Source organism: Muntiacus reevesi, chromosome 18 (assembly GCF_963930625.1).
Source record: "Muntiacus reevesi chromosome 18, mMunRee1.1, whole genome shotgun sequence".
Taxonomy (NCBI): domain Eukaryota; kingdom Metazoa; phylum Chordata; class Mammalia; order Artiodactyla; family Cervidae; genus Muntiacus; species Muntiacus reevesi.
In genome coordinates, this window is record NC_089266.1 from 43,162,222 (window position 1) to 43,182,973 (window position 20,752).

Genomic DNA, 20,752 nt, shown 5'->3' on the forward strand with positions numbered 1-20,752 from the left:
AGGTGCTGCTGATGCTATAATATATAAATTTCACTTTTTGGTCATTCTTTCTCATAGGATTTCTAAGATAACATTGAATTTTTGGCACCCTCAGAGTGAAAGACAATTAACTCTAAGAAACCTACTTTCTGTGGAGTCCAGTGTGTGTGTATTTTTAAAATAAGATGCAAATGTGTGGTAGAATAGGAAATACCTCAGCAGTTAGCCTCTACCATTGATGGTGAAGATACTAGATCAGTATTGGGAGGGAGTGGAGACAGCTTGCCCATTTTAAAGTCATTTAGGGGACTATCTCAAATAACTCCTTTCCTTCATGGTGAAATTCCCTCCTGACAATAGTGAACCAAGTAGGTTTGCCAGGGCAGAAGAAATGTCTCACTAATAAGTCGGTATAGGAGAGGAATTGCTTTACTGAAGCTTAAAAGTAATTTTTCCATAAGCCTGCCCCTTAAAAGAAAGAAAAAATGAAGAGTGCATAAGATTGTTACTTTTTTGTGTCTCTGAATAGAAATGTTCCCAAACGTAGAAAGAAAACTATCTTAATTTTAAAATTTCTTTCTGTACTCTTTTTCCCAACTCTAAGAATGTTTGAAATAGATTCCTCCTTATGGCACAAATTAAATCCCTCATTTGTGGCTCACCAATTTCAATTATGCTGTCTTGCATTTTAATCTAGCCTTGTTTTCAGGGCTTCTTTTTCTGACTCTTGGCTATTACTGATGTTTGTCTCTTAATTCAAACATGGCTTACTTTATATTAGTAGACAGTTCTCAGTTTCCTTCTGTTGAAGCCCCAGTGCGACTTGACTGGGAGTGTCCCGCTCTGCCTCCTGCCCAGCTCTAGTTCTGTTGGTTTCATTGGATTCATCACCTGGCTGTAGCACCAAATCAATTCCAGCCTCCTTTGGTTTTTCTCCTTTTCTTTTCCTCTCCCTCCGTTAGTATTGCTGGTGTTTGTTAGACCTCCATGATTTTATCCTGAAACTAATCTTTATTTTAACTTAGGTAAGTCAGATTATAACTTCTGATGCACAAAAGATAAATTTCTGTCTCCTGCTCATAGAAGACTTTTAATTGCATAATTATTTTAATGTTCTACTAATGAACAGTTTGTTAAATATGCACTAAAACTGTTCCTTCTTTATGTCTTTAAGTTTACATTTTTATTGCATTTTTAATACTTTTCTACAGTGCAGAAAAACAAAGACATTAAACTTTCCTTATTAAAATGCAAAGCCTAGTGTCCTCTAGCTTTTTGAAGAGCTTTTGTCCATTATATAATCTGTCAAGTAGCCAAGAGTTCCTCAGAAGCAGGACATCATTTAGATTTAAAACAATTATGGCTTGTGTGTAAAATAATGATGTGACGTTACCATTCACGGGAAGGCAACCACAGTTTTACTTTAGTGGCAGGACGCTTGGATACCTCCAGTATTATATTTGCCATAAAGACTTTACCAAAATACCTTAGAGCAAAAAAGTTCGTCATGTCATTTCTGGTAAGTAGATTAAGTTGGTGTGACTAGAAAGCCAAGTGACACAGATATATGAGCATAGACCTTTTATTTTTTTCCCAGATGTTTGACAGTGTAAACATACATAAAATACATATTAAAGTTTAGATGCTTTATATTTTGTGCAGTAAATTGAAGCCTTAAAAAGAAAACACTTCATTTTTTAAAAAAAGAAACTCATTAGTTTTACTTCATTAAGACAGTAAAATAGCAGCAAGTACCAAGACATTGTGCACTCCTTTTATTTAAGACAAGTTACTTCATTTACATCAGAGTCAGAAATGGTAAGACTGGCTTTCTTAAATACTTTAATATAGCTTGAGTCATTGGTTAGATAGGGGAATATTTTCCCAGCTGTACATCAGGGAGGAGTTCATTCATTAAATTTCGGAAAAGTGCAGACCCTCAGACAGCCAGCATGACCACAGCATTGAGCATTAAGAGAAACGAAGCATTTACTTTCCAAGCACTTGCCACAGAAGGTAAGCGTGTCTTTCCGTCTGTGGTTGTCTCTTCCCTCCGTAAGTTAAGGGTTGTGCTTTGTTGAGGCATTTCAGAGAAATCATTTGGCATGCCACTAGTAATACTTAGGGTCATGGGTGTTGGGGATGATTTTGTTGAGCTAGTGAGGCTTGTGTTTGTAACCATTCCATCTTGGAGATGAATAGTTAGAGTTGCAGCAGCTGCTTCACGTGAATTGATGGTTTCTGTGGATGTATCTTCTGGATAGGGCACAAAAGCCTTGTCAGTGCTAGTCAAGGTGGTGTCTTTGCTTAGAGTGACACCAAACGTTGTTTCCTTTGTTCGATATTGTTTGGGTATTTTGGTCACTTTGGACTGAGTTACCATACTCAGAGAGTTAATGGTGTCCACTGTCTGCATCCCACTTAGAGTGAACAAGCTTGAGGTAAATCCAGAAGGTGTGGGGTATATGTTATGTTCCTTCAAAGATGATATTTGGCTAGAACAGGGAGTCCCTATTACATGGGCTTTTGTTTCCATCATCCACTTAAGTAAATAAGTAATGTTTTGTTGGTGGTCACATGACCACCTGTTATTGTAAAGGGTTATCTCTTGCAACTGAAAGAGTTGGTCAAAAGCTTGATCTGGAATGAATGTGAACTTATTGTTGTGCAGGTAAAGATGTGTGAGATTTGTCAGGTTTATTAATGTTCCTGGAAGGATTTGTGTCAAGGAATTGTTAGACAGGTCCACGATATGTAGTTTGGAGGGCATGTTGGTTGGAACTGTCCAGAGTTTGTTACTACTGAGGTTGAGAACCTCGAGACTTCTTAGTGTATTTTTAATGAGGACAACCTTTTCCAGCATATTCTTAGAAACATCCAGGTATTTAAGGTTCCACTGATAAGCAGTATCAGATTTTTCAAGCAGTTTAATGTTGTTGTTAGCAGCAGACATATTCCAGAGGGACCGAGGTAACCGAGCAGGCAAGCTTTCAAGCCTGTTATTTGAAATGTCCAGGGTCCTCAGATTGGTGTACTGGGTTAACTGGTTATGCAGATCAGTAAAGTGGTTATAAGACAAATTTAAATGGATAATATTCTCTTGCAGTCCAGATGGTAATGTAGTCAAGTTTCTGCCTGAACAGTCCACATGCCTGTGCCTCTCGGTGCATATACATTGGAGAGGACAAGTGCATAAAATACCAGGTGTGAGAAACAGAAGGATGAACAGGCTGGGAGACATTTTCAATATCTGATATTCCATCAAAGCCTGGAAACAAACAGATACACCCTTCTTTTAATATGCAAATACAATTAGGCATCTGCATGGGTCAGTTAGCATTAGGCAAAATTTTCAATAAACCTCGTTGTTGTTGAGTTCTTTTATAATTGTTCCAGTGATTAAACTAACAAAGCTTCCCTTCATTTATAGTCCAAATGCTTAATCCTTCCACTGGGGCTATGTGGTAGAGACAGACTCTTTCCCTCTACTGTCTCCTGCATTTTCTCCTTTCTTTGTACCATAATCTGTCTTATTTATCTTCCTTGAGACTTGATAAAATTGCATTCTTGGCAAATAAAAATTCCAGAGAATCTTAAGCTGTTACTATTTTTTTATGTTATTCTTCCTTATTCAAAATGGGAAAAAATGGCTGTCGTGTCTGTTTTGGTGTTTGTTTTGTTTTTTCCCTTAAGATCTCTGCAGTAATGAAATAGTCAGTGTGTATATATAAGATGGATTTTATTTAGATATTAAGACAGTACTTTGAAATTCACCTTCGTCTTCTCAGGATAAATATATCCTTGCAAAACATTTTAAGGCACTTGAAAAATCTGACTGACCCCATACCTTAAAATCTCACATTTTATAAAGTGATTTCTGTATATTTCAGTGCCGAGTCTAAAGGAAAACAATGTGTATATTTACAAAGTGAATGAATATTAGAAAGAAATCCCTCAACTGACACTGCAGCAAATTTCTGGTGCATGCACTTGCTATTGAATATATATTCAATCCTAACGTTGACTTTCTCTTAAAAAAAGAAAAAAATTCTGAAGTCGATTTTTTTTTACTGATTTAAATAACAGCTTACCATAGTGTCGTCTTCAACATCAGCATCTCATTTTCTCCGGGAAACTTAAGCTTAAAGGTCGCCTTGTTCTGGAAAGTAGGAACCGCTTCTGGCTGTGCGCTGTGCTTGCCTGCTCAGCTGCATTGTGTTGCTGTGAGCTGAAGCTCTGCAACCACCTGATCAGTACCACAGAGGAGGACTGCAGAGCTGTCATTGGTGCTGACTCAAATTTATTGCAGGAGGTGCACACGCAACAGAATGAACCCCGAAAAAATCTTTTTTCTTAATTAATAGCATTGAGTGTACCCATATATCTCAGATTTGCCATAGGAAGGAAAACCTCGTGGACTTTAGACCTGGCCCTGCTCATTTCTGTGCGTTTGTCTGAGCTTTGGCTCCACATTTTAACATTTACCTCGTGGAGAATTCGTGGTTCTTTTTTAATGCTCCTACTTTTCATGCTTTTTATACATTGAAAAATGCTGAAAATGAATTTGACCTTCCTTGTGGGTGGTTTTCTAAGATATTAGTTTAACTGTTTTTTAACTCTGCCTTCTCATGTTGTTTTTTTTTTTTTCCCTAAAATGGTAAAATTGTCATGTCATTTTTAAAAATAACATCTGATTTTTTATATGCTCCCCCAGTATGGTGATTATTATATACAGTCAGCTTTTCAAATTTATCAGCCACTTAACTGTTCCTCTTTTGGGGAAGTACAAAAGTATTTAAATATGATTATTTTATCTTTATCTTTTTGATACAAAAGATTATTTTACCCAGGCTATGCACAAACGAGGCTACGTTTTTTAACAAATGTCTCATTTTTTTAAATTATCAGTTCATGTGGTAATGTAAATGTGTTTTATGTCTTTTGGATTAAGGATTTTTTTTCTTCATGAAGTTACTTTGGTGAGTGAATATGAATATTATTTTCTCCAGAGACATCTTTGGTAATATGTGAATGACCATTTATTTGATTTTATGTCTTGAAAATAATAGCATACATTGTAGATAATTTCTTCAGAACGTTTTACATTTTATCTTACTGAGAAAACAGTTTGTAGTTCTAAAATTACATGAAATAATGTAAAAGGGAAGTTTTTCATTAGGGGCTGTATAAAATGAGATTTATGATAGCTTTAGCTCTACTCTTTAGTGGACTAATTGTGTAAATAATCTGTTAAAAGTTGGATCTAATTTCTAGAAGAGCCAACTTACCTTAGAAAAGAAAACAAGGTAATGACATTTTCTTTGCCAGATTGTTACCATTTAAAAACCAGAAGGTATGGGGCTTCCCTGGTGGCTCGGCAGTGAAGAATCCACCTGCCAGTGTAGGAACCACGGGCTCCACAGGTTTGATCCCTAGTTGGGGAAGATCCCCCAGCCCCTGGAGCAGCTGAGCCCGCATGCCACGCATACTGAACCTTTGATCTAGAGCCTGGGAGCCGCAACTACTGAAACCCGCACACTCTAGATCCTGTGTTCCACAACAAGAGAAGCCACTGCATTGAAAAGCCCGAGCACCTCACCTAGAAAGTTGCCTCTGCTAACCACAACTGAAGAAAAACCCTCACAGCACTGAAGACCTGGCACAGCCAAAAATAAAATAAATTTTAAAAGTAATAAAAACCAGCAGTTATTGGGCTTCCCTTGTGGCTCAGCTGGTAAAGAATCCACCCGCAATGTGGGTGACTTGGGTTCGATCCCTGGGTTGGGAGATGCCCTGGAGAAGGGAAGGCTACCCACTCCATTCTTGGGCTTCCTTTGTGGCTCAGCTGGTAAAGAATCTGCCTGCAATGCAGGAGATCCCAGTTCGATCCCTGGGTTGGGAAGATCCCCAGGAGAAGGGAAAGGCTACCCACTCCAGTATTCTGGCCTGGAGAATTCCATGTGGTCATAAAGAGTTGGAGGGACTGAGGAACTTTTACTCACTTGCTCACTCATTAGCATATTACGTATAAAGAAAATCTCTTTATGTCTATTTACTAAATCCTTCATTTTTCTCTAAATTACATTTGCCATTCTTTTACTCCAAATTTTACCCTAAATAGAATTTACTCTATTAAAAATTGAAGCTTATTTTCTTAGAGAAGAAACTATACTCTAGGAGTCATGTTTTGTATGAGATTAAAAGTACCTACATTTTAAAAGTCTGTAGTGTTCAAAATTTATTATTGATTAGGTACTTTATTCCCACTTTACTTTGAGGGTTCAGCCTTGAACTCTTTAAGATTCTTTCTGTGAATTTGAGAAGCCACTCATCAATCTTAGTGCTTAATAATAGTGTTTTAAAAATACTGTGTTCAACAATATTGTGGAAATAAGGAATGAGAGTTTTTACATTTCAGTTTCTTCTATTTCAGCTTCTGTGTATGTATGTATGTTAAACTTCACAGGAAGTGACTGAGGGTCAGTTTGTTGTTTAGTTGCTAAGTTGTGTCCGGCTCTGCAACCCCATGGACTATAGCCCACCAGGCTCTTCTGACCACGGAGTTTCTCGGGCAAGAATACTGGAGTGGGTTGCCATTTCCTTCTCCGGGGATCTTCCCAGCCCAGGTATCAAACCCACATCTCCTGCATTGGCAGGCAGATTCTTTACCACTGAGCCACCACGGAAGCCCTGGGGGTCAGTTTACCAAACACTTAAATCTCTCCTTTTAATTTTAGGAAGTCTCATTATATCCATGTGGAAGTAGAGCTCTCCAGTTCCATTATACTTATTAGTACTTTTTTTTTTAAAGAAAGAACATGGTATTTCAGTAGCTAGAGGATCGTGTGAATTTGTGTTTAGGCTATATTGAGATCAGATTTTGCCACATATGATAGAAAATTCCAATATAATAGTAGTAGCAATGTTTCTTATTTTAAGTTTGGGGACATACGAGGTTGTTTCTATTATTCAAAGATTATTGTAAAATTCTCAAAAAGAAAAAGAGGGTGGAAGTACTATTTATAGCCATACCACCCTGAGTGTGTCTAATCCAGAAGCTGAGCGGGATCAGGCCTGGTTAGTACTTAGATGGGAGAAAAAGGGAAGTACATTTTATTTATTTTTTTAATTTATTTTAAAAATATTTATATATTTTGGCTGTACTAGGACTTCATTGCTGTGTGCATGCTTTCTCTAGTTGTGACAAGTGGGGGCTACTCTCTGTTTGCGATACAGGCTTCTCATTGCAATGGCTTCTTTTGTTGGAGGGCACAGACTCTAGGGCACATGGGCTTCAGGAGTTGGAGCTCACAGGCTCCAGAGTGCGGGCTTAGTAGTTATGGCACACAGACTTAGTTGGTCTGCTGCATGTGGCATCTTCCCAGACCAGGGATCAAACCGGTGTCCCTTGCATTGCAAGGCGGATTCTTAACCACTGAACTACCAGGGAAGTCCAGGAAGTACATTTTAATGCACTTGAATTGAAACCATCTGTCCTTATGATTTTAGAAATTCTCATGAAATAAAATAATAGTATATTACTCCAAAAAATAATTTTTGGTAGGCTGAAGTGTTTGTTACAAATTATTTTAGATGTTTTTCAGACACATTACATTTTATAAAAGTCTGTCAAGAACTACAGTTGTTTATGCAACTATTATATTCTAGACTAAGCAGTAAATTAATTTACATATTCTTTTGTGAAACATGTTGTTCTAGGGTATGTTACCCCAACATTGTGAAAAGTATAACAAATTACCTGCCAAGGAACAACTCATCCATGTTAATCAACAGTTTGGCAACCCAATCTGTTTATCTTTGTTACTTAAGTTGATGGTGTTTATTGTGCTTATTTGAGAGTGAAAGTATTATATTCTCTATTTTTAGTAATACAGACTGAATTTACTGCTGAAAACAGCTAAGAGTACTGAATAAAGTATTATAAAAGTATGGAAGGACTGACAAGATAGTAATTATCAAGTCAAAATTCAGAAAGGACCTTTCTCTTACCTCACCACCCTTTCCCCCCCATGCCACTGGTTTGTTGCCAAAACTGTCACTTGTTCTGTAGGATGTCCCTCATCTGGATTTATCTGTTTGCTCCCTTGTGAAGATTTAATTTGTTCCTCTATCCTCGTATTTCCAAAAAATGGTTTCTAACAGCATTACATGGCTGCTTACTCATATCATCCTACAGTAGTTTCAAAATAATATCAAGTATTGCTACAATTAGTTTACAGACTACTGAATAAAGTTTAAAATTTGTTGCAGCCTTCTTTGTTTTCAAATGTATTTCACTAAGGATGTATAGTCAATTCTGTGTCCTAATGCAACTTGAAAGAAATAATTGTCTTCTGTATATTTTTATATCACCAGCTTTACGTAAAGTTCATTTGTTTCAGTTGCTTAGCAGTTTTTAGGGACTGTGTAGGTCAAAACAAGGTACTTTCAGGAAAATTTTGCTTCTCTTTCCCCTCCACCCTATTCCTTTCCTCTTCCTATCAGTGACTGTTTTTATTATTGATAGCTTTTGATTGTATCTTAACAGTATTTTTTTTTTGAAAACCCAACAAAAATGTGTGTGTATGTATCATATGTTCTTACCCCCCCCCCTTATATAAAAGGTTACTACATATCTTGTTCCTTTTTCCTCAGTAATATATCTCGAAGATCACCCCAAGTCTGCGTATAGAGGTCTTTCACATCATTTCACGATTCATAGTGCTGCGTTTGGGAGTGTGCCATGGTTTATTTAACCAGTGCCCAGACGGGCATCTGGGTTGTTTCTAGACTTTGGCTGTTACAAATAATGCCACAGTGGATACCCTTGCACCTAAGTAATTTCTTATTTTGTCCAACAATTCTTCGAAAAAAAATTCCAATAAGTAGGATTGCTGAGTGAAAGGAAAAGTGCATTTGAAAATTTCCTGGGTATTAACCAGATTTCTGTGTAGATGGTACCATTTTGCAGTCTTACCAGCAGTGTGTCTGTGTGTCTGGTTCTGGAGACCTAGAGACTCTGTTGCTGAACTTTTGTATTTTTTTTTCTTACTATAAGAAAAGTTGCATATCTTTGTATTTGTTTTCAAGGATCATTTTAAATTTTTCTTCTGTAACTGTCTTTTATATGTTTTGCATATTTTTTCTAGTGTGTTGTGGGTATCCCTCCCCCGCCACATCTATGTTTAGGTTTTTTAAAATTTAGGGTTATTAACCCTTTGTCTTAATTTAACTTGCACATTTTCCCCCAGTTTGCCCTTTGTCTTTTGACAAAGGGATTTTTTTTTATGGTGTTTGTTTTATTTTACATCTAAAAGTTTTATGTAATGGAGTTCCTTTTTTTTAAAGTAGTACTTTTGGATTTCGAGTCTCAAGTAGAAAGATTTGTCCTACTTTGAGATTATGAAGGAATTCACTCATATTTCTTCTATTATTTGTGTAATTTCATGTTTTATATTTAGATTTCAGATCTATTTGGTGTTTATTCTAATGTGATATGAAGTATGGATCCAATTTCATCATTTTCCAAACATCTATCAGTTGTCCCAATAATGATTTGAGATTTAAAGCTGTTTCTGGACTTTCCATTCTATTCCATTGACCTGTTTGTCTAATCATGTATTAGTATTACAGTGTTTTACTTAGAGGTGACCCGTTTATTTTTGCTACTTCTACTTTTTGTTCAGAACTGGTTGATAACAATTAAAGTCATTTTCATCTAATTCATCGTGTTGCCCACTACCAACACCAGATGGAATACACATGTGATACATGTGTGTTGCAGTGCATGAAGTAGATGCTTTTTGGTCCTATGTTAGTGAAAAGAATTCTGAACCAGGAGTCAGGAAACAAACTCCGCTTTCAGTACCACTTGTAAGCAAGTCACCTACTCTCTCTCAGCCCATTTTCTCAGCATTTAACAAATAAAAGGAGTTGAATTACATGGTCTTGGGAGTTGTCCTGAATCTCGTTAATTGGTAAGAGCACTACTGATGTGTGGTATGTAGTTCCACTTTTTATTCCCCTCTGCCTTATCCTTTGGCCATAGTCATGAAATAAACTTTCTCTTCTGGATCCTGCTTCTTTAATCTTTTCTGTATGTTTTTCTTTGTTCCAGCATTTTCTTTTCTCCTGTGTTTCTTTTATTAGCTTGCATTTCTTTCTGCTGATTAGGCAAGGATTGCCACCGTTTGGCTGCTCAGCTTCCACTGACCTCAGTAGGGAAAAATTGCATGCAGTAAATGGGAATTACTTTCCCCCTGGCAGAGAATTTCTTAAAAAACAAAAAGCAGCTGCTGACAGTAGTCTGTTCTTCTGTTATACAAAGAACAGAACAAGGAAAGCTTCCTCTTTGGTGTTTGAAGAAACCAGACAAGCCTATGACCAGGTCATCAGCTCTTGATTTATCTGTGAGGGTTGGTATTTCCCTGTATTTCCCAGTACACTTCCTTCAAGAGGTCAGGAAGAAAATGACAAAAAAAGAAGAGCAGAATTGTGGAAAGAGCTCATTAAGTAACAATCTTACATATAAAACAAGAAAGGTTATGATTGTTTAAGGCATGTCAAACTCTTTACCAACTATAAAAACTTTATACCTTACTTACCTGAACTAAAATACTTAAAATTCAAAAGAATAATTGGAAATTCTTAAACTCCTAATTGTTACAGAATAAGTTAACCTTAAAAATGGTAAGTTTGAAAAGCACATGAAAGAAACTTTTTAGTGTGGAAGACAGAGGAAAACCAACATAATATTGACGATTAATATCATGCTTATTCAAGAAAAATAAGCTCAAGGTAATGTTTCTGCAGATAAAAAGGTTTTACTAGTAAAGAAACATTCAATGTCCGAAAGTCTGCTAGTTTTTTATTAAGATGAAGCTTTGTGAGTTTCTTGAACACCAGTGCTACTAGTAAATGCATTATTCTGGAAAATTCCAGAACTATAAGCAGTTCATAAAGGTTCATAAAGGCCACCATCTTTCATTCTAAGTGAGTGTTTCCCTCAGGAGCTCAGGTAGGGATAAGAAGGAAGAATTTGCACTTTTCGGCAAAGAAGCACTTTTGCAGGCACGGGCTGGCATCTCTACATGAGTAAGCCCGTGAAGCTATACCTTGACTTTAACAAAGATTGGACCTACCCCCTACTCTGATAACTCATTATCACTTGTCAGGGAGTGAATAAAAGATGAAATGCCGTGTGAGAAAGGTGGTTTAAGAGTTTTTTCGAATGAAGCCATAGAGGTTTTTGTTTTTGTTTTTAATAAGATTTCAGTTTGTTTGGGTGCTTGAGGCATATATAAAATCAACTGGGAATTCTCTGGTGGTTCAGTGGTTAGGGCTTCATGCTTTCACTGCCAGAGGCCTGGGTTCAGTCCCTGGTTGGGGAGCTAAGATCCTGCAAGCTATGTAGCCTGGCCAAAAAAAAAAAGAAGAAACTTTTTAAAGAGGCTAGTTTTAAATTTTTGTGCTTCCCCAACAAGATAGGAAAATGTCTACATCTACATTTTATGGGCCTGCTTATATTTTTTTCAGGGTAAGTATTCCCAGCTCAACTCCCCAGTATGATGTTTTAATATGTTTGTCTTTCAGTTCCCAATGAGAGCTAAAAGGAAATTTATTCTCAAACACATGCATTTTAATCTCTCATCCCCACAACCTTGGAATATTTATTTAATATCTGAGGTATTAATTTAAAACTTAAAGTTTTGTTTAAAACTTGGTGTATGCATTTAAATTCTCAGACACACTCCTGCTCAAATTTTGAAATGGAAAAATAAAGTTTAACCAAGGTAACTTTATAGATAGATAGCTTTTCAGGAAAAACATATCTATCGGGTAATAATAAGTATACATATGTTAACTTGTTTCCAAAATGGTTAAGTTATTGATACACATACCATCCACATTTGTAAAATATAGCATACATTAAAGTTAGGTCCTATAGGCGTAAATAAGTTCCACTTACATACATAGGCTTTGAGCAGATTTCAGGTAGTTCCTGAATAAAAATCAAAATTGGCTACCAATTGCCATTTAATATATCTTAATCACACGAAGAAAAACAAAATATTGGAGTCCCTTGAGAAGAATAGAAAATCAGTTTTAAAGCAAGTAGTAATATTTATTACAGTTCTGGAGGTGGGGGTGGCAGAGATTCATTCAGATCTTGATCAAAGTCAGGAGGAATAGGAAATTCCTGAAATTGAATCTCATTGTTGGACTCTTCCTGGTTTTTCATAAGATCTCCTGGTGGCAGGGTCAAGTTAAATGAGTCAGGGGGAGGTGGAAATGACTGTTTGGACTCAGAATTATGATGTTCAGAAATTTGATTGAGACAGTCTAGAGATGGTGGGAGATTGGTGGACTCGTTTGGAAGAGGAGATTCAGTTATCATTGTGGATTTGTCTGATTTGTTCCCCTCCTGTCCTTCGGTATCAAGAAGGGAAGCAGGTGGTGGAGGCAGATCTGCGTCATCTGAAGAGGAAACAGCCGTGCCGATTGTTGATCCATCACCACTGTCTTCTGATGTACCATTCGCCTGATCTTTTATTTTCTCTGTTTTGGGATTGTTAGAAACTTCAGTGTTTGCATTTGATTCAAACAACTTAATTTCTAAGTCATCTGCTAAAAGTGCACTTTTGCTTGGTTTCCAAACCATAAGTGAAATAATTGATGAACGTTTTGGGAATGCTTCATTTTCTCTAATGTTATCCAAGCATGTGTCAGGGATTTCGCCATCAGCAAATGGAGACCTACCTGCCCAATTTTGATCATTTAACACTGGTTTTCGCAAACATTTCCATAATACAATCATGAGTATAACTACCAACATAGTAGTCAGAATTGCACCAATTAATATGGCTGCTATTGAATTATCATAATTGGCTTCCTTTGGGATATTTGTTGTACTGCTAAATTCGAAGTTGAATCCTGGTGTCTTCCTAGGTGAACTTTTGACAGTTGGTGTTGGTTGTATGGATATATTATGAGCCGTCAGGGGTATTGATTTCCTGAAAGAGTTGTGGGTAGATGATGGTTGTTGAGTGGGAGTGTAAACTGATGGTGGTGATTGTCTGGTGGAAGAATAGGCAGATGGTGGTGGCTGTCTGGCAGAGGTAAACACAGGCAGTGCTGTTCCTTGGGAGGAGGTGTTGGCTATTTGTATTGTTTTTCTGGTGACATTATAGGCAAGTGGTTGTGCAGCAGAAATATGTGCTGCTGGTTTCCCAGAAGAAGCATAGGCAACTGGTGTTGGTTGTCCAGCAGCAACTTTGGCAGTTGTTATTGGTTGTCCAGCAGATAGGTTGTTGAATTGTGTTGGTTGACTTGAAGGATTCTCTATCATGCCCTGAGAATTCGCCGAAATATATGGCATTGATGGTCTAAATGAAGTAGATTGTGGTTGCTTCTCTGTTGTAGTTGCTTCTGTCTCTGAGAAAAAAGTATCATTCTGGTGTCCACAAAACAAAATTAAGATGAAATACTTGAGATCCATTTCAGAATGTTTCCTTTTTACCAGTAGTTTTATAATAAAAGAAAGAAAGATAATTAGGTATTATTTAGTATCTGGCATAAAGTAGGTAGGTACTTGATAAGTATTTATCATTCCTAATTTAGACTCGTTACACTCCAAGCTAACATGAACAGCTCTTAACTATACTATAACTTATCATATAACATTTGGACCCCAAAGGCAGTGATCTCTCTTAATTCTTTCATAAGATTTGTACTTTGTCCTGGTGCCCCTAGGTTTATTACATTACAGTCCTTCATTTCATAGTCATACATCTAAAATGCATAGGCTCTGTATGCTGGTACTGTGTGCACACTACTTTTTCCTCTGTTTACTACTAGAAATACATTGATCCTGCTGCCTCGAAGGGCGCCAGTAACCATCTACTACTTAATCCAGTGGTTTGTTTTCTTTTTTTTCTCTCTTGATCACATTTGACACTGTTGATTATTCCTTCACTGCTATTCGAGTAGCTCTTTGGAGTAATTTTCCTTTCATATTCATCTCACTAGCTCCTGTTTTTCTTTTGCATCCTAAATATGGTACTTGATATGTATTCTGTCTTCACTCTTCACTGCTTTTCTTAATCCTGAATCTTCAGATTTCAGCTCTCATCTTTAACCTCTAGCTCCCAAACCTGTATATCTAGCCTAAATTTCCTTAATTCTCATTCCATTTGTATGACTTCTTGGTGGACATTGCCATGTATATATCTCACTATCAGCAACTTCAGCGTATTTAAGTCAGAATTCATCTTCATCTTATAAGTGACCCTTCTCCTGACTTCTTTCTGCTAATGGTATTACCTTTATGAGTTTCTCATGCACACAACCTATTAAGTAACTTTTGCAACTATGATCAGTGTTCAGGACAGTGTCTTTACATTAAAATCTCATATTTCTAAAGGATTCAATTCAGCTCATACTTGACAGTCCTAAAATGCTCTTCGAGTCTGGTTGAGGGAAGTAGTCTTGCTGCTACTTTCATTTATTTATTGATAAGCACCATGTTTTTGTCAGACTCTGTTCTGGTTTAAGAGATACCAAAACTTTTAAAAATTTCTTCTAGTAGTAGAAACAATAAATAAATCTAATTTCATAAGTTTTCTCAGAAAGGTATGCAGGAGATGCACAGAGGAACTAAGCTAGCCTGGGATAGCTTCAGGGAAGGTTTCTCAGAGAAGTAAAACTTGAACTGAATCTTGAAAGGTCTGTAAGAACTAGGTAAATAAAATATTCCAGCCAGGGGAACAACATGCAGGCATAGGAAGACAAGGCATGTGTTTAAGTTTGTGGGGTAGGGTTACCTGTGGGATGTGGCAGATGCTAAAACTTGAAGAGTTTTTTCAAGTTTCATTTCTATTTCTGTGGCCTAACGATCTAACCATAACTAGTCACTTAATCTCTCCTGGTCTCAAATGTCTTATCTCTAAAGTAAGGCTAATTTTCAGCTCTGTATGTAATATACTTGTTTCATACATCTTTAAACACAATGGTAACTATTTGGTTATTTCTTAATATTAGGGAAAGGAAAATCTCTGGGTTTTAAATCCTGGTCAATATGATTTGAAATTATAGTTTTTCTGTGATTTTTTAAGTCAGTCTGAGAGAGGTTTGATGGTCTGTACAAGCCTTGATGGCAAGGTACAATAACAGATGAGGAACTCCCTCAAGTTTGCAGACAAGTAGACTTTTAGCATATTTGAGTGGTTTTCATTGCCTATTCCTCTACCACTTGGTACACAGTGATGACAAATTACCCTATTTTAGTAGAGGAGAAGGAATGTGATTTTTTTCCCTATGTAGTCTCCTGCTTTTTATTTTCTCTGTAATACTTAAAGCTTTCATTTTAAAATATTTCTCCTTTAAATTCCCCTGCACACTGCTGATGAATTAATCTTCTGACAACCAAGTTTGATCAAGTCATTGCTCCCTTGCTTACTGTTCAGTCATTTCTGACTCTTTGTGACCCCATGGACTGCAGCACTCCAGGTTTCCCTGTCCTTCACCATCTCCCTTGCTTGAGGGTTCCCCATTGGAATCAAGGTAAAAATCTAAACTGAGTTTTCTGTTTTTGGCCTGAGTTTACCAGTCCAGACTCATATCTCATGACTGAAACTTCTCATTTAGCCTCTTCCTCATCTTGCATACTTCTGAAACACATACTTTTTCTCCCCTTAACAGACACTTTTAATTATGCTACTCTTCACCCTCTGAGAGTGCGTTCTTTTTTCTAAAACTAGTCTCTTCCCTATTCTGGTTGCCTAACTGTGAATCTATCATCATCTGTCAGACCTCAGCTTAAATTCTCTTCTTAGATCAAATTCTGTGTGACTGAGCACAGTCCAGAGAGCTCAGCCGTTCCTTGAATTTCCCCTCGTTCTTGTTCTCTTTATAGTTCCTTGGATAATTCTTCATGTATGTACCTCACTCACACTTCTTTTCTCTCAAATAATTGTGTTTATTTTTTATTTCTTAACTTTTCACATTTTCTTTTTGATATTCCCATCACCTCAAATAAGATTATAAAGGACTTTGAAGAAGGCGGAAAGTAGCAAAGAAAAATCCTTATCTAGAACATCCTGAGTGCTGTACCATCTCAGGTGTTCTACATACTTCATTTCATTTAACTTTTACATAATTTTGTGAGAAAGATGGAGGAATCTTTGATTTACAGATAAAGAGACAAATTTAAATTTGTTAAGCAATTTGCCAAATATTATGTCACTGTTAGTGACAGATAGGGAATTTATACTCACAGACCATCTGATTTCAAAGCATATGCTGTTTCTACTACTCCAAATTGTCTCATGTTTTTATATGTTGATTTCTTTACAGCAATATGCTGAAGGTGTTAGCAGCTCAGTAAACAGTTAACCTATATTGGGCTTCTTGGTTCTTTTTCATTTCAGTTTTTTGCTATTTATTAATACTTCTTCCAGAATGTAATTGTTGCTGTTCAGTTGCTAAGTCATGTCCGACTCTTTGCAACCCCATGGACTGTGTGGCACGCAAGGCTCCTCTGTCCTCTATCTTCCAGAGTTTACTCAAAATGTTCATTGAGTCAGTGATGTTATTTAACCATCTCATTCACATGGTTAGAATGTAAGCAGAGAGGTAAAATCTGAGTTACTAAATTATGCCTTCTCTTCATTTTGTAAAGGGTTTAATAGGGAAAATTTTGAAACTTTTGGCATAAATATGGAAATTTAAATCATCTCTACACAGTTATCATCCATGCAGTTCCTACCTACTGTTCTTACAGATTACCTCTTTCTCCAAAGAAGGCCCTATTAGAAAGTGTTATTCGTTAGAGATTCACGTTAGTTTTCTAAAAAATGCCATCCAGAGCAACAGAAAACATAGGCCATGAATTATCTTCAGCTAAGAACGTGTCTTGTGACTTTTCTTAAAATTTTTAAAAAACCTTTACAGTTCCTTTTTTCAGTTAGCTAAAAAAGGCATTAGAGAAGGAAAGAACCCAGATAGGAACATAATTATAAGCCCAGTTGAGTTTGTGTGGTCAATTTTGATAGGACATAGCCTCTTTTGTTAATAGGAATGTCATAGGACCATTAAGTGTGTTAGATTTTCCACTTGTCATTAAAGGATTACAGCAGTATTAAAACCAAATTCTGTTTTTTACCTATCCTACCCCTTTCCCCAGCTCCTCAGTTAGCTATACCCTCCTAGGGTCTGCTACATCAGAATGCTCAAATCTGTCTTAGAATTCTGCTACAGCAATTCAGAATAGTTCAGAGAAAAGGAATAGGACTTAAAAGAAGAGTAAATGAGGGGGAGAGGTATAGTAGTGAAGAAACTGATTTTTTTTTTCTAGTTCAGTGACAGTGAGGCCAGTGTTATTACCAGTGCAGAAAGTTACTTAACATATGTGTTTTATATATATATATATATATATATATATATATATATATATATATTATAATATATGTAAGTCATGTGTACCTGAAATACCAACATTATTTCTGCAGGAGAAGAAGGTAGAAAGAAAGAACCATAGAGGGGGCAAGGGAGTAAAAAGGAGGAGAAAATGTTGGATACGGTGAAATGAAAAAGGAATGCAAAGAAATACAAAATAACACAAAAGAGAAAAATAAAGCCAAACTTAGGATAAACAGCAAATACATGGAATGGGGAGGTAAATTGATTAAGAATATTTTGAAGGAAAGAAAAGTTAATAAAAGGCTGAAGAACAAATAGTGATTATGTATTTAGCAAGAAGTTAGGGTAGAAGGTTAAAGCGAACAAAATTAGAAGTTGGGGGAGAAGACCAGAGTAGATGAAAGAAGGAACCACAGAATGCTGCTTTCTGTCCTTGCCGATGTAGGAATCAGCAGAGGAACAGTGTTCCCAAAATGGAGGACAGGCCTTAGACCACCCATCTTCTCAAACTCTCTTACCTTTCATTTCAGGACTCCTGTCTGCTCTCGGCATCCTTAAGATTCCCTACTCCCCTCTGCCCACCCACTCCCACCCCCACCCCCGGCCTTTTTTTGGCACTCAGAAGCTACTTGTTAATTACTCTAAATAACCTATGAACAATCTATATAGAATTTTATCTAGAATTTCCTTAATCTGCTGCTCAAGCAAACCCTGAATTTGTTTACCTTTATATGGCAGTGTTTTGCTCATTATTTTAGGTTGGGACTCTTGAGGTTTAACTCAGATTTTGGTTCTTTGTTTTTCCTGAATACTGAAAAAATTTTAGGAAGAAGAAAAACATCAGCTGTTTTAACTAAGCATTTGAGAGGCAGTTATAGTGAAGTAGGTGTCCCCTTAATACATAAGTACATAAAGAGTTTAGCATGTAAAACTGATGCAAAGTTGGATATGATAAGAGAGATGTCATTGTCTTTTAAAGAGGAATCAAGGAGATTTGGCGGGCATATCCTAGATAAGGCAAATATAGGTAGCAGTATCAAAAAATTACATCTGAGTTTCAGTTACTTTGTTATAATACAGATAGACTAGATTAAAATTTAATGGTATTGTATCTCCCGCTAGTAAATTTATGAAACCAGAAAAGGAAGAAGACAGCAAATCCGTGTCTTGACGAAAAGCAGCAAGGGGAAATTAACTTTGAACTATGATGGGATTTCTTGGATGACTATCTTTTATCAAAAATAGCTCCCATTTACTAAGTACATGCCAGATGTTTGGCACCATCCTGTTTTAATGAGGAAGGTGAAGTTATTGTCACTTTACAGATAAAACTGAGACACAGAGAAGTTGGGTAATTTGCCAAAGTGTCACAGCTCTAAGTAGTGGCACTGATACAGAAATCAGTCAGTCCTGTATAAGATCTCTTTCCTTCCAGTACATTCATAGTAAAATTCTGAAATAGGAGTGCTTTTAAGAGGAAAAGAGATGTGAACTCTCTGGGAATAGATAATGTAAGTACCTTTTGGAGTTAGCTTTTTAAAAGGTTGGACAAGAACTGCCAGAAAACAATTTTAGTCCTGTGACTAAGAAAACACTTAGGGGAGTTTTGATTAGTTAGCTTGTAAACTGGCATAATTGGGATGACTTTTAAAGATTGGACATTGACAGGCATCAGATTTTCATTTAAAAAATTCAGACTTACTCAGAATTCATAATTTCCCTCTGAGTGGAATTATATAGGGATTAGTTGGAAAACACAGGCACTATTAAACCCTACATTTGAAACAGATTCTTTAAAAATATATAGACAAGTGTTGTCCAAAAAAAGATTAAAATCTTTTTGTATTAATTTCTGTAATAGTTACTTAGAAGAAATCCAAAGTGGACTTCTATAAGAGAAAGTCGTAAGTACTTTATGAAGTGTTGAAGTAGGATATTACCCACTATGAATTTACCGTTCTATGATATTACGAATCTATGTAAATAAACTCTTGGCAATTTTTATTTTGGAGGATATTCACTTTGTAATTGCCCAAGTTACTCAAAGAAAACATCTTTTCTCCATGTTAGCAACTTTCTATTCTATGAGTTTCATTTTCCATATCTATTTTATACTGCTTACTAAAGACGCAGATAATATGTGACATAAATATGTAGTGATGAGAATATATCCACACATTTTGCCATAGCAGTTTTTTTTTCTTAGCTTTAAAAATTAGTGATAATATTTTCATGTCATCATTAATACTAAAATTCTATTTGTGTAAAAAAGCATATTTAATAATGATCATTGAGTGTCTCATCTAATCACTTTTGCTTATTTTTAAATTAAGTGAAGGTGACCATTCTTACTATGAAAACTGAAGGGGATTAAAAAATAAAAATAATTTAAACCTATGGATTATGTTATGTATAGGAAATTTCCATATAAAGAAAATCAAAGTTTTTTAACAGTTGTTATTTTGGGATTGTAGATTCAGCCATAGCTCATAAATTCTAGTTTTATTTCCAACCTTTAGCTTTATCTGCCATGGCTGTAGTTTTATTTCTTTTAATTACAGAACTGAGGTCAACAAACATAGTGATTGAATAAACTTTAAAGGGTTTATATTATATAAACCTAGGTGAAAATTTTTCTCTAAGGCAAGTTCAACACTGAATTTTTAAAATTCCGTGCAACAAAACCACAATACCTGTTACAGTTATCTTTAGACTATCAGACTTTAAAACAATAATAACATTTTAGTTTTAAAATTTGGAGATGGAAATGGCAGCCCACTCCAGTATTCTTGCCTGGAAAATCCCATGGACAGAGGAGCCTGACTGGCTACAGTCCATGGGGTCACAAAGAGTCGGACAAAAGTAAATTTTGTATAAAACAAAGATCAAACCAGATTGGCTGTGTGAAATTGTCTTACCTTGGCTGTTAACTTCTTTTGCAGAAGGCTAAATTCTTGTTCTAACTGGACATTTTGGTGCTTTGGCTAAGAAAGCAATAAGTGGTTCAGTTCAGATTAAAAATGATCCTCTAGCACACTGAAATAGTTTCTGTAGAGAAAAAGGAAGTTTATCAATAGTTGGTTCCGGAAGTGCAATAAGCCACAAAATGACTAAGAAAGAGGTAAAGTACTACTTTAACAGAACTTAATTTGATACACAATTTGGAGCTACATGATTTGAGTGCTTCTAATTAACATTTATAAGTAAACATTTGAGACTCTCTAGTAATGTGATTCAGTCAGTTCAGTCGCTCAGTCGTGTCTGACTCTCTGCGACCCCATGGACTGCAGCACACAGTAATGTGATTATATAGTTTAAATACTTAAAATAGAACCTTGAAGAGAAAGTTATATAA

At 36.2% G+C, this 20,752-nt stretch overlaps 3 protein-coding genes across 10 annotated transcripts in view; 1 reads left to right on the plus strand and 2 right to left on the minus strand.

Moving 5' to 3' along the window:
* NF1 (neurofibromin 1) overlaps positions 1–20,752 on the plus strand; it is a 240,955-nt gene that overhangs the window by 165,321 nt on the left and 54,882 nt on the right. The window contains exon 37 of one of the 8 annotated variants that reach the window (XM_065910027.1): positions 8,635–10,152. The exons of the other annotated variants lie outside the window; for them this stretch is intronic. Within the exon in view, the coding sequence (XP_065766099.1) occupies positions 8,635–8,671 (37 nt within the window). The 3' untranslated portion in view covers positions 8,672–10,152. Of the gene's footprint in view, positions 1–8,634; positions 10,153–20,752 lie in introns of those variants that run through there. 8 annotated transcript variants of the gene reach the window in all.
* Positions 1,578–20,425, minus strand: OMG (oligodendrocyte myelin glycoprotein). The gene is made up of 2 exons (XM_065910030.1): positions 20,316–20,425; positions 1,578–3,247 (listed from the first exon to the last, which is right to left on the minus strand). The coding sequence occupies exon 2, from the start codon at positions 3,239–3,241 to the stop codon at positions 1,919–1,921; it is 1,323 nt and encodes a 440-aa protein (XP_065766102.1). The 5' UTR covers positions 3,242–3,247; positions 20,316–20,425; the 3' UTR covers positions 1,578–1,918.
* Positions 10,872–20,445, minus strand: EVI2B (ecotropic viral integration site 2B). The gene is made up of 2 exons (XM_065910029.1): positions 20,316–20,445; positions 10,872–13,490 (listed from the first exon to the last, which is right to left on the minus strand). The coding sequence occupies exon 2, from the start codon at positions 13,475–13,477 to the stop codon at positions 12,107–12,109; it is 1,371 nt and encodes a 456-aa protein (XP_065766101.1). The 5' UTR covers positions 13,478–13,490; positions 20,316–20,445; the 3' UTR covers positions 10,872–12,106.

What these genes read in the sequence shown, in the direction of transcription:
- OMG (XM_065910030.1), bottom strand. Translation starts at nt 3,241, where the DNA reads ATGGAATATCAGATATTGAAAATGTCTCCCAGCCTGTTCATCCTTCTG.
- EVI2B (XM_065910029.1), bottom strand. Translation starts at nt 13,477, where the DNA reads ATGGATCTCAAGTATTTCATCTTAATTTTGTTTTGTGGACACCAGAAT.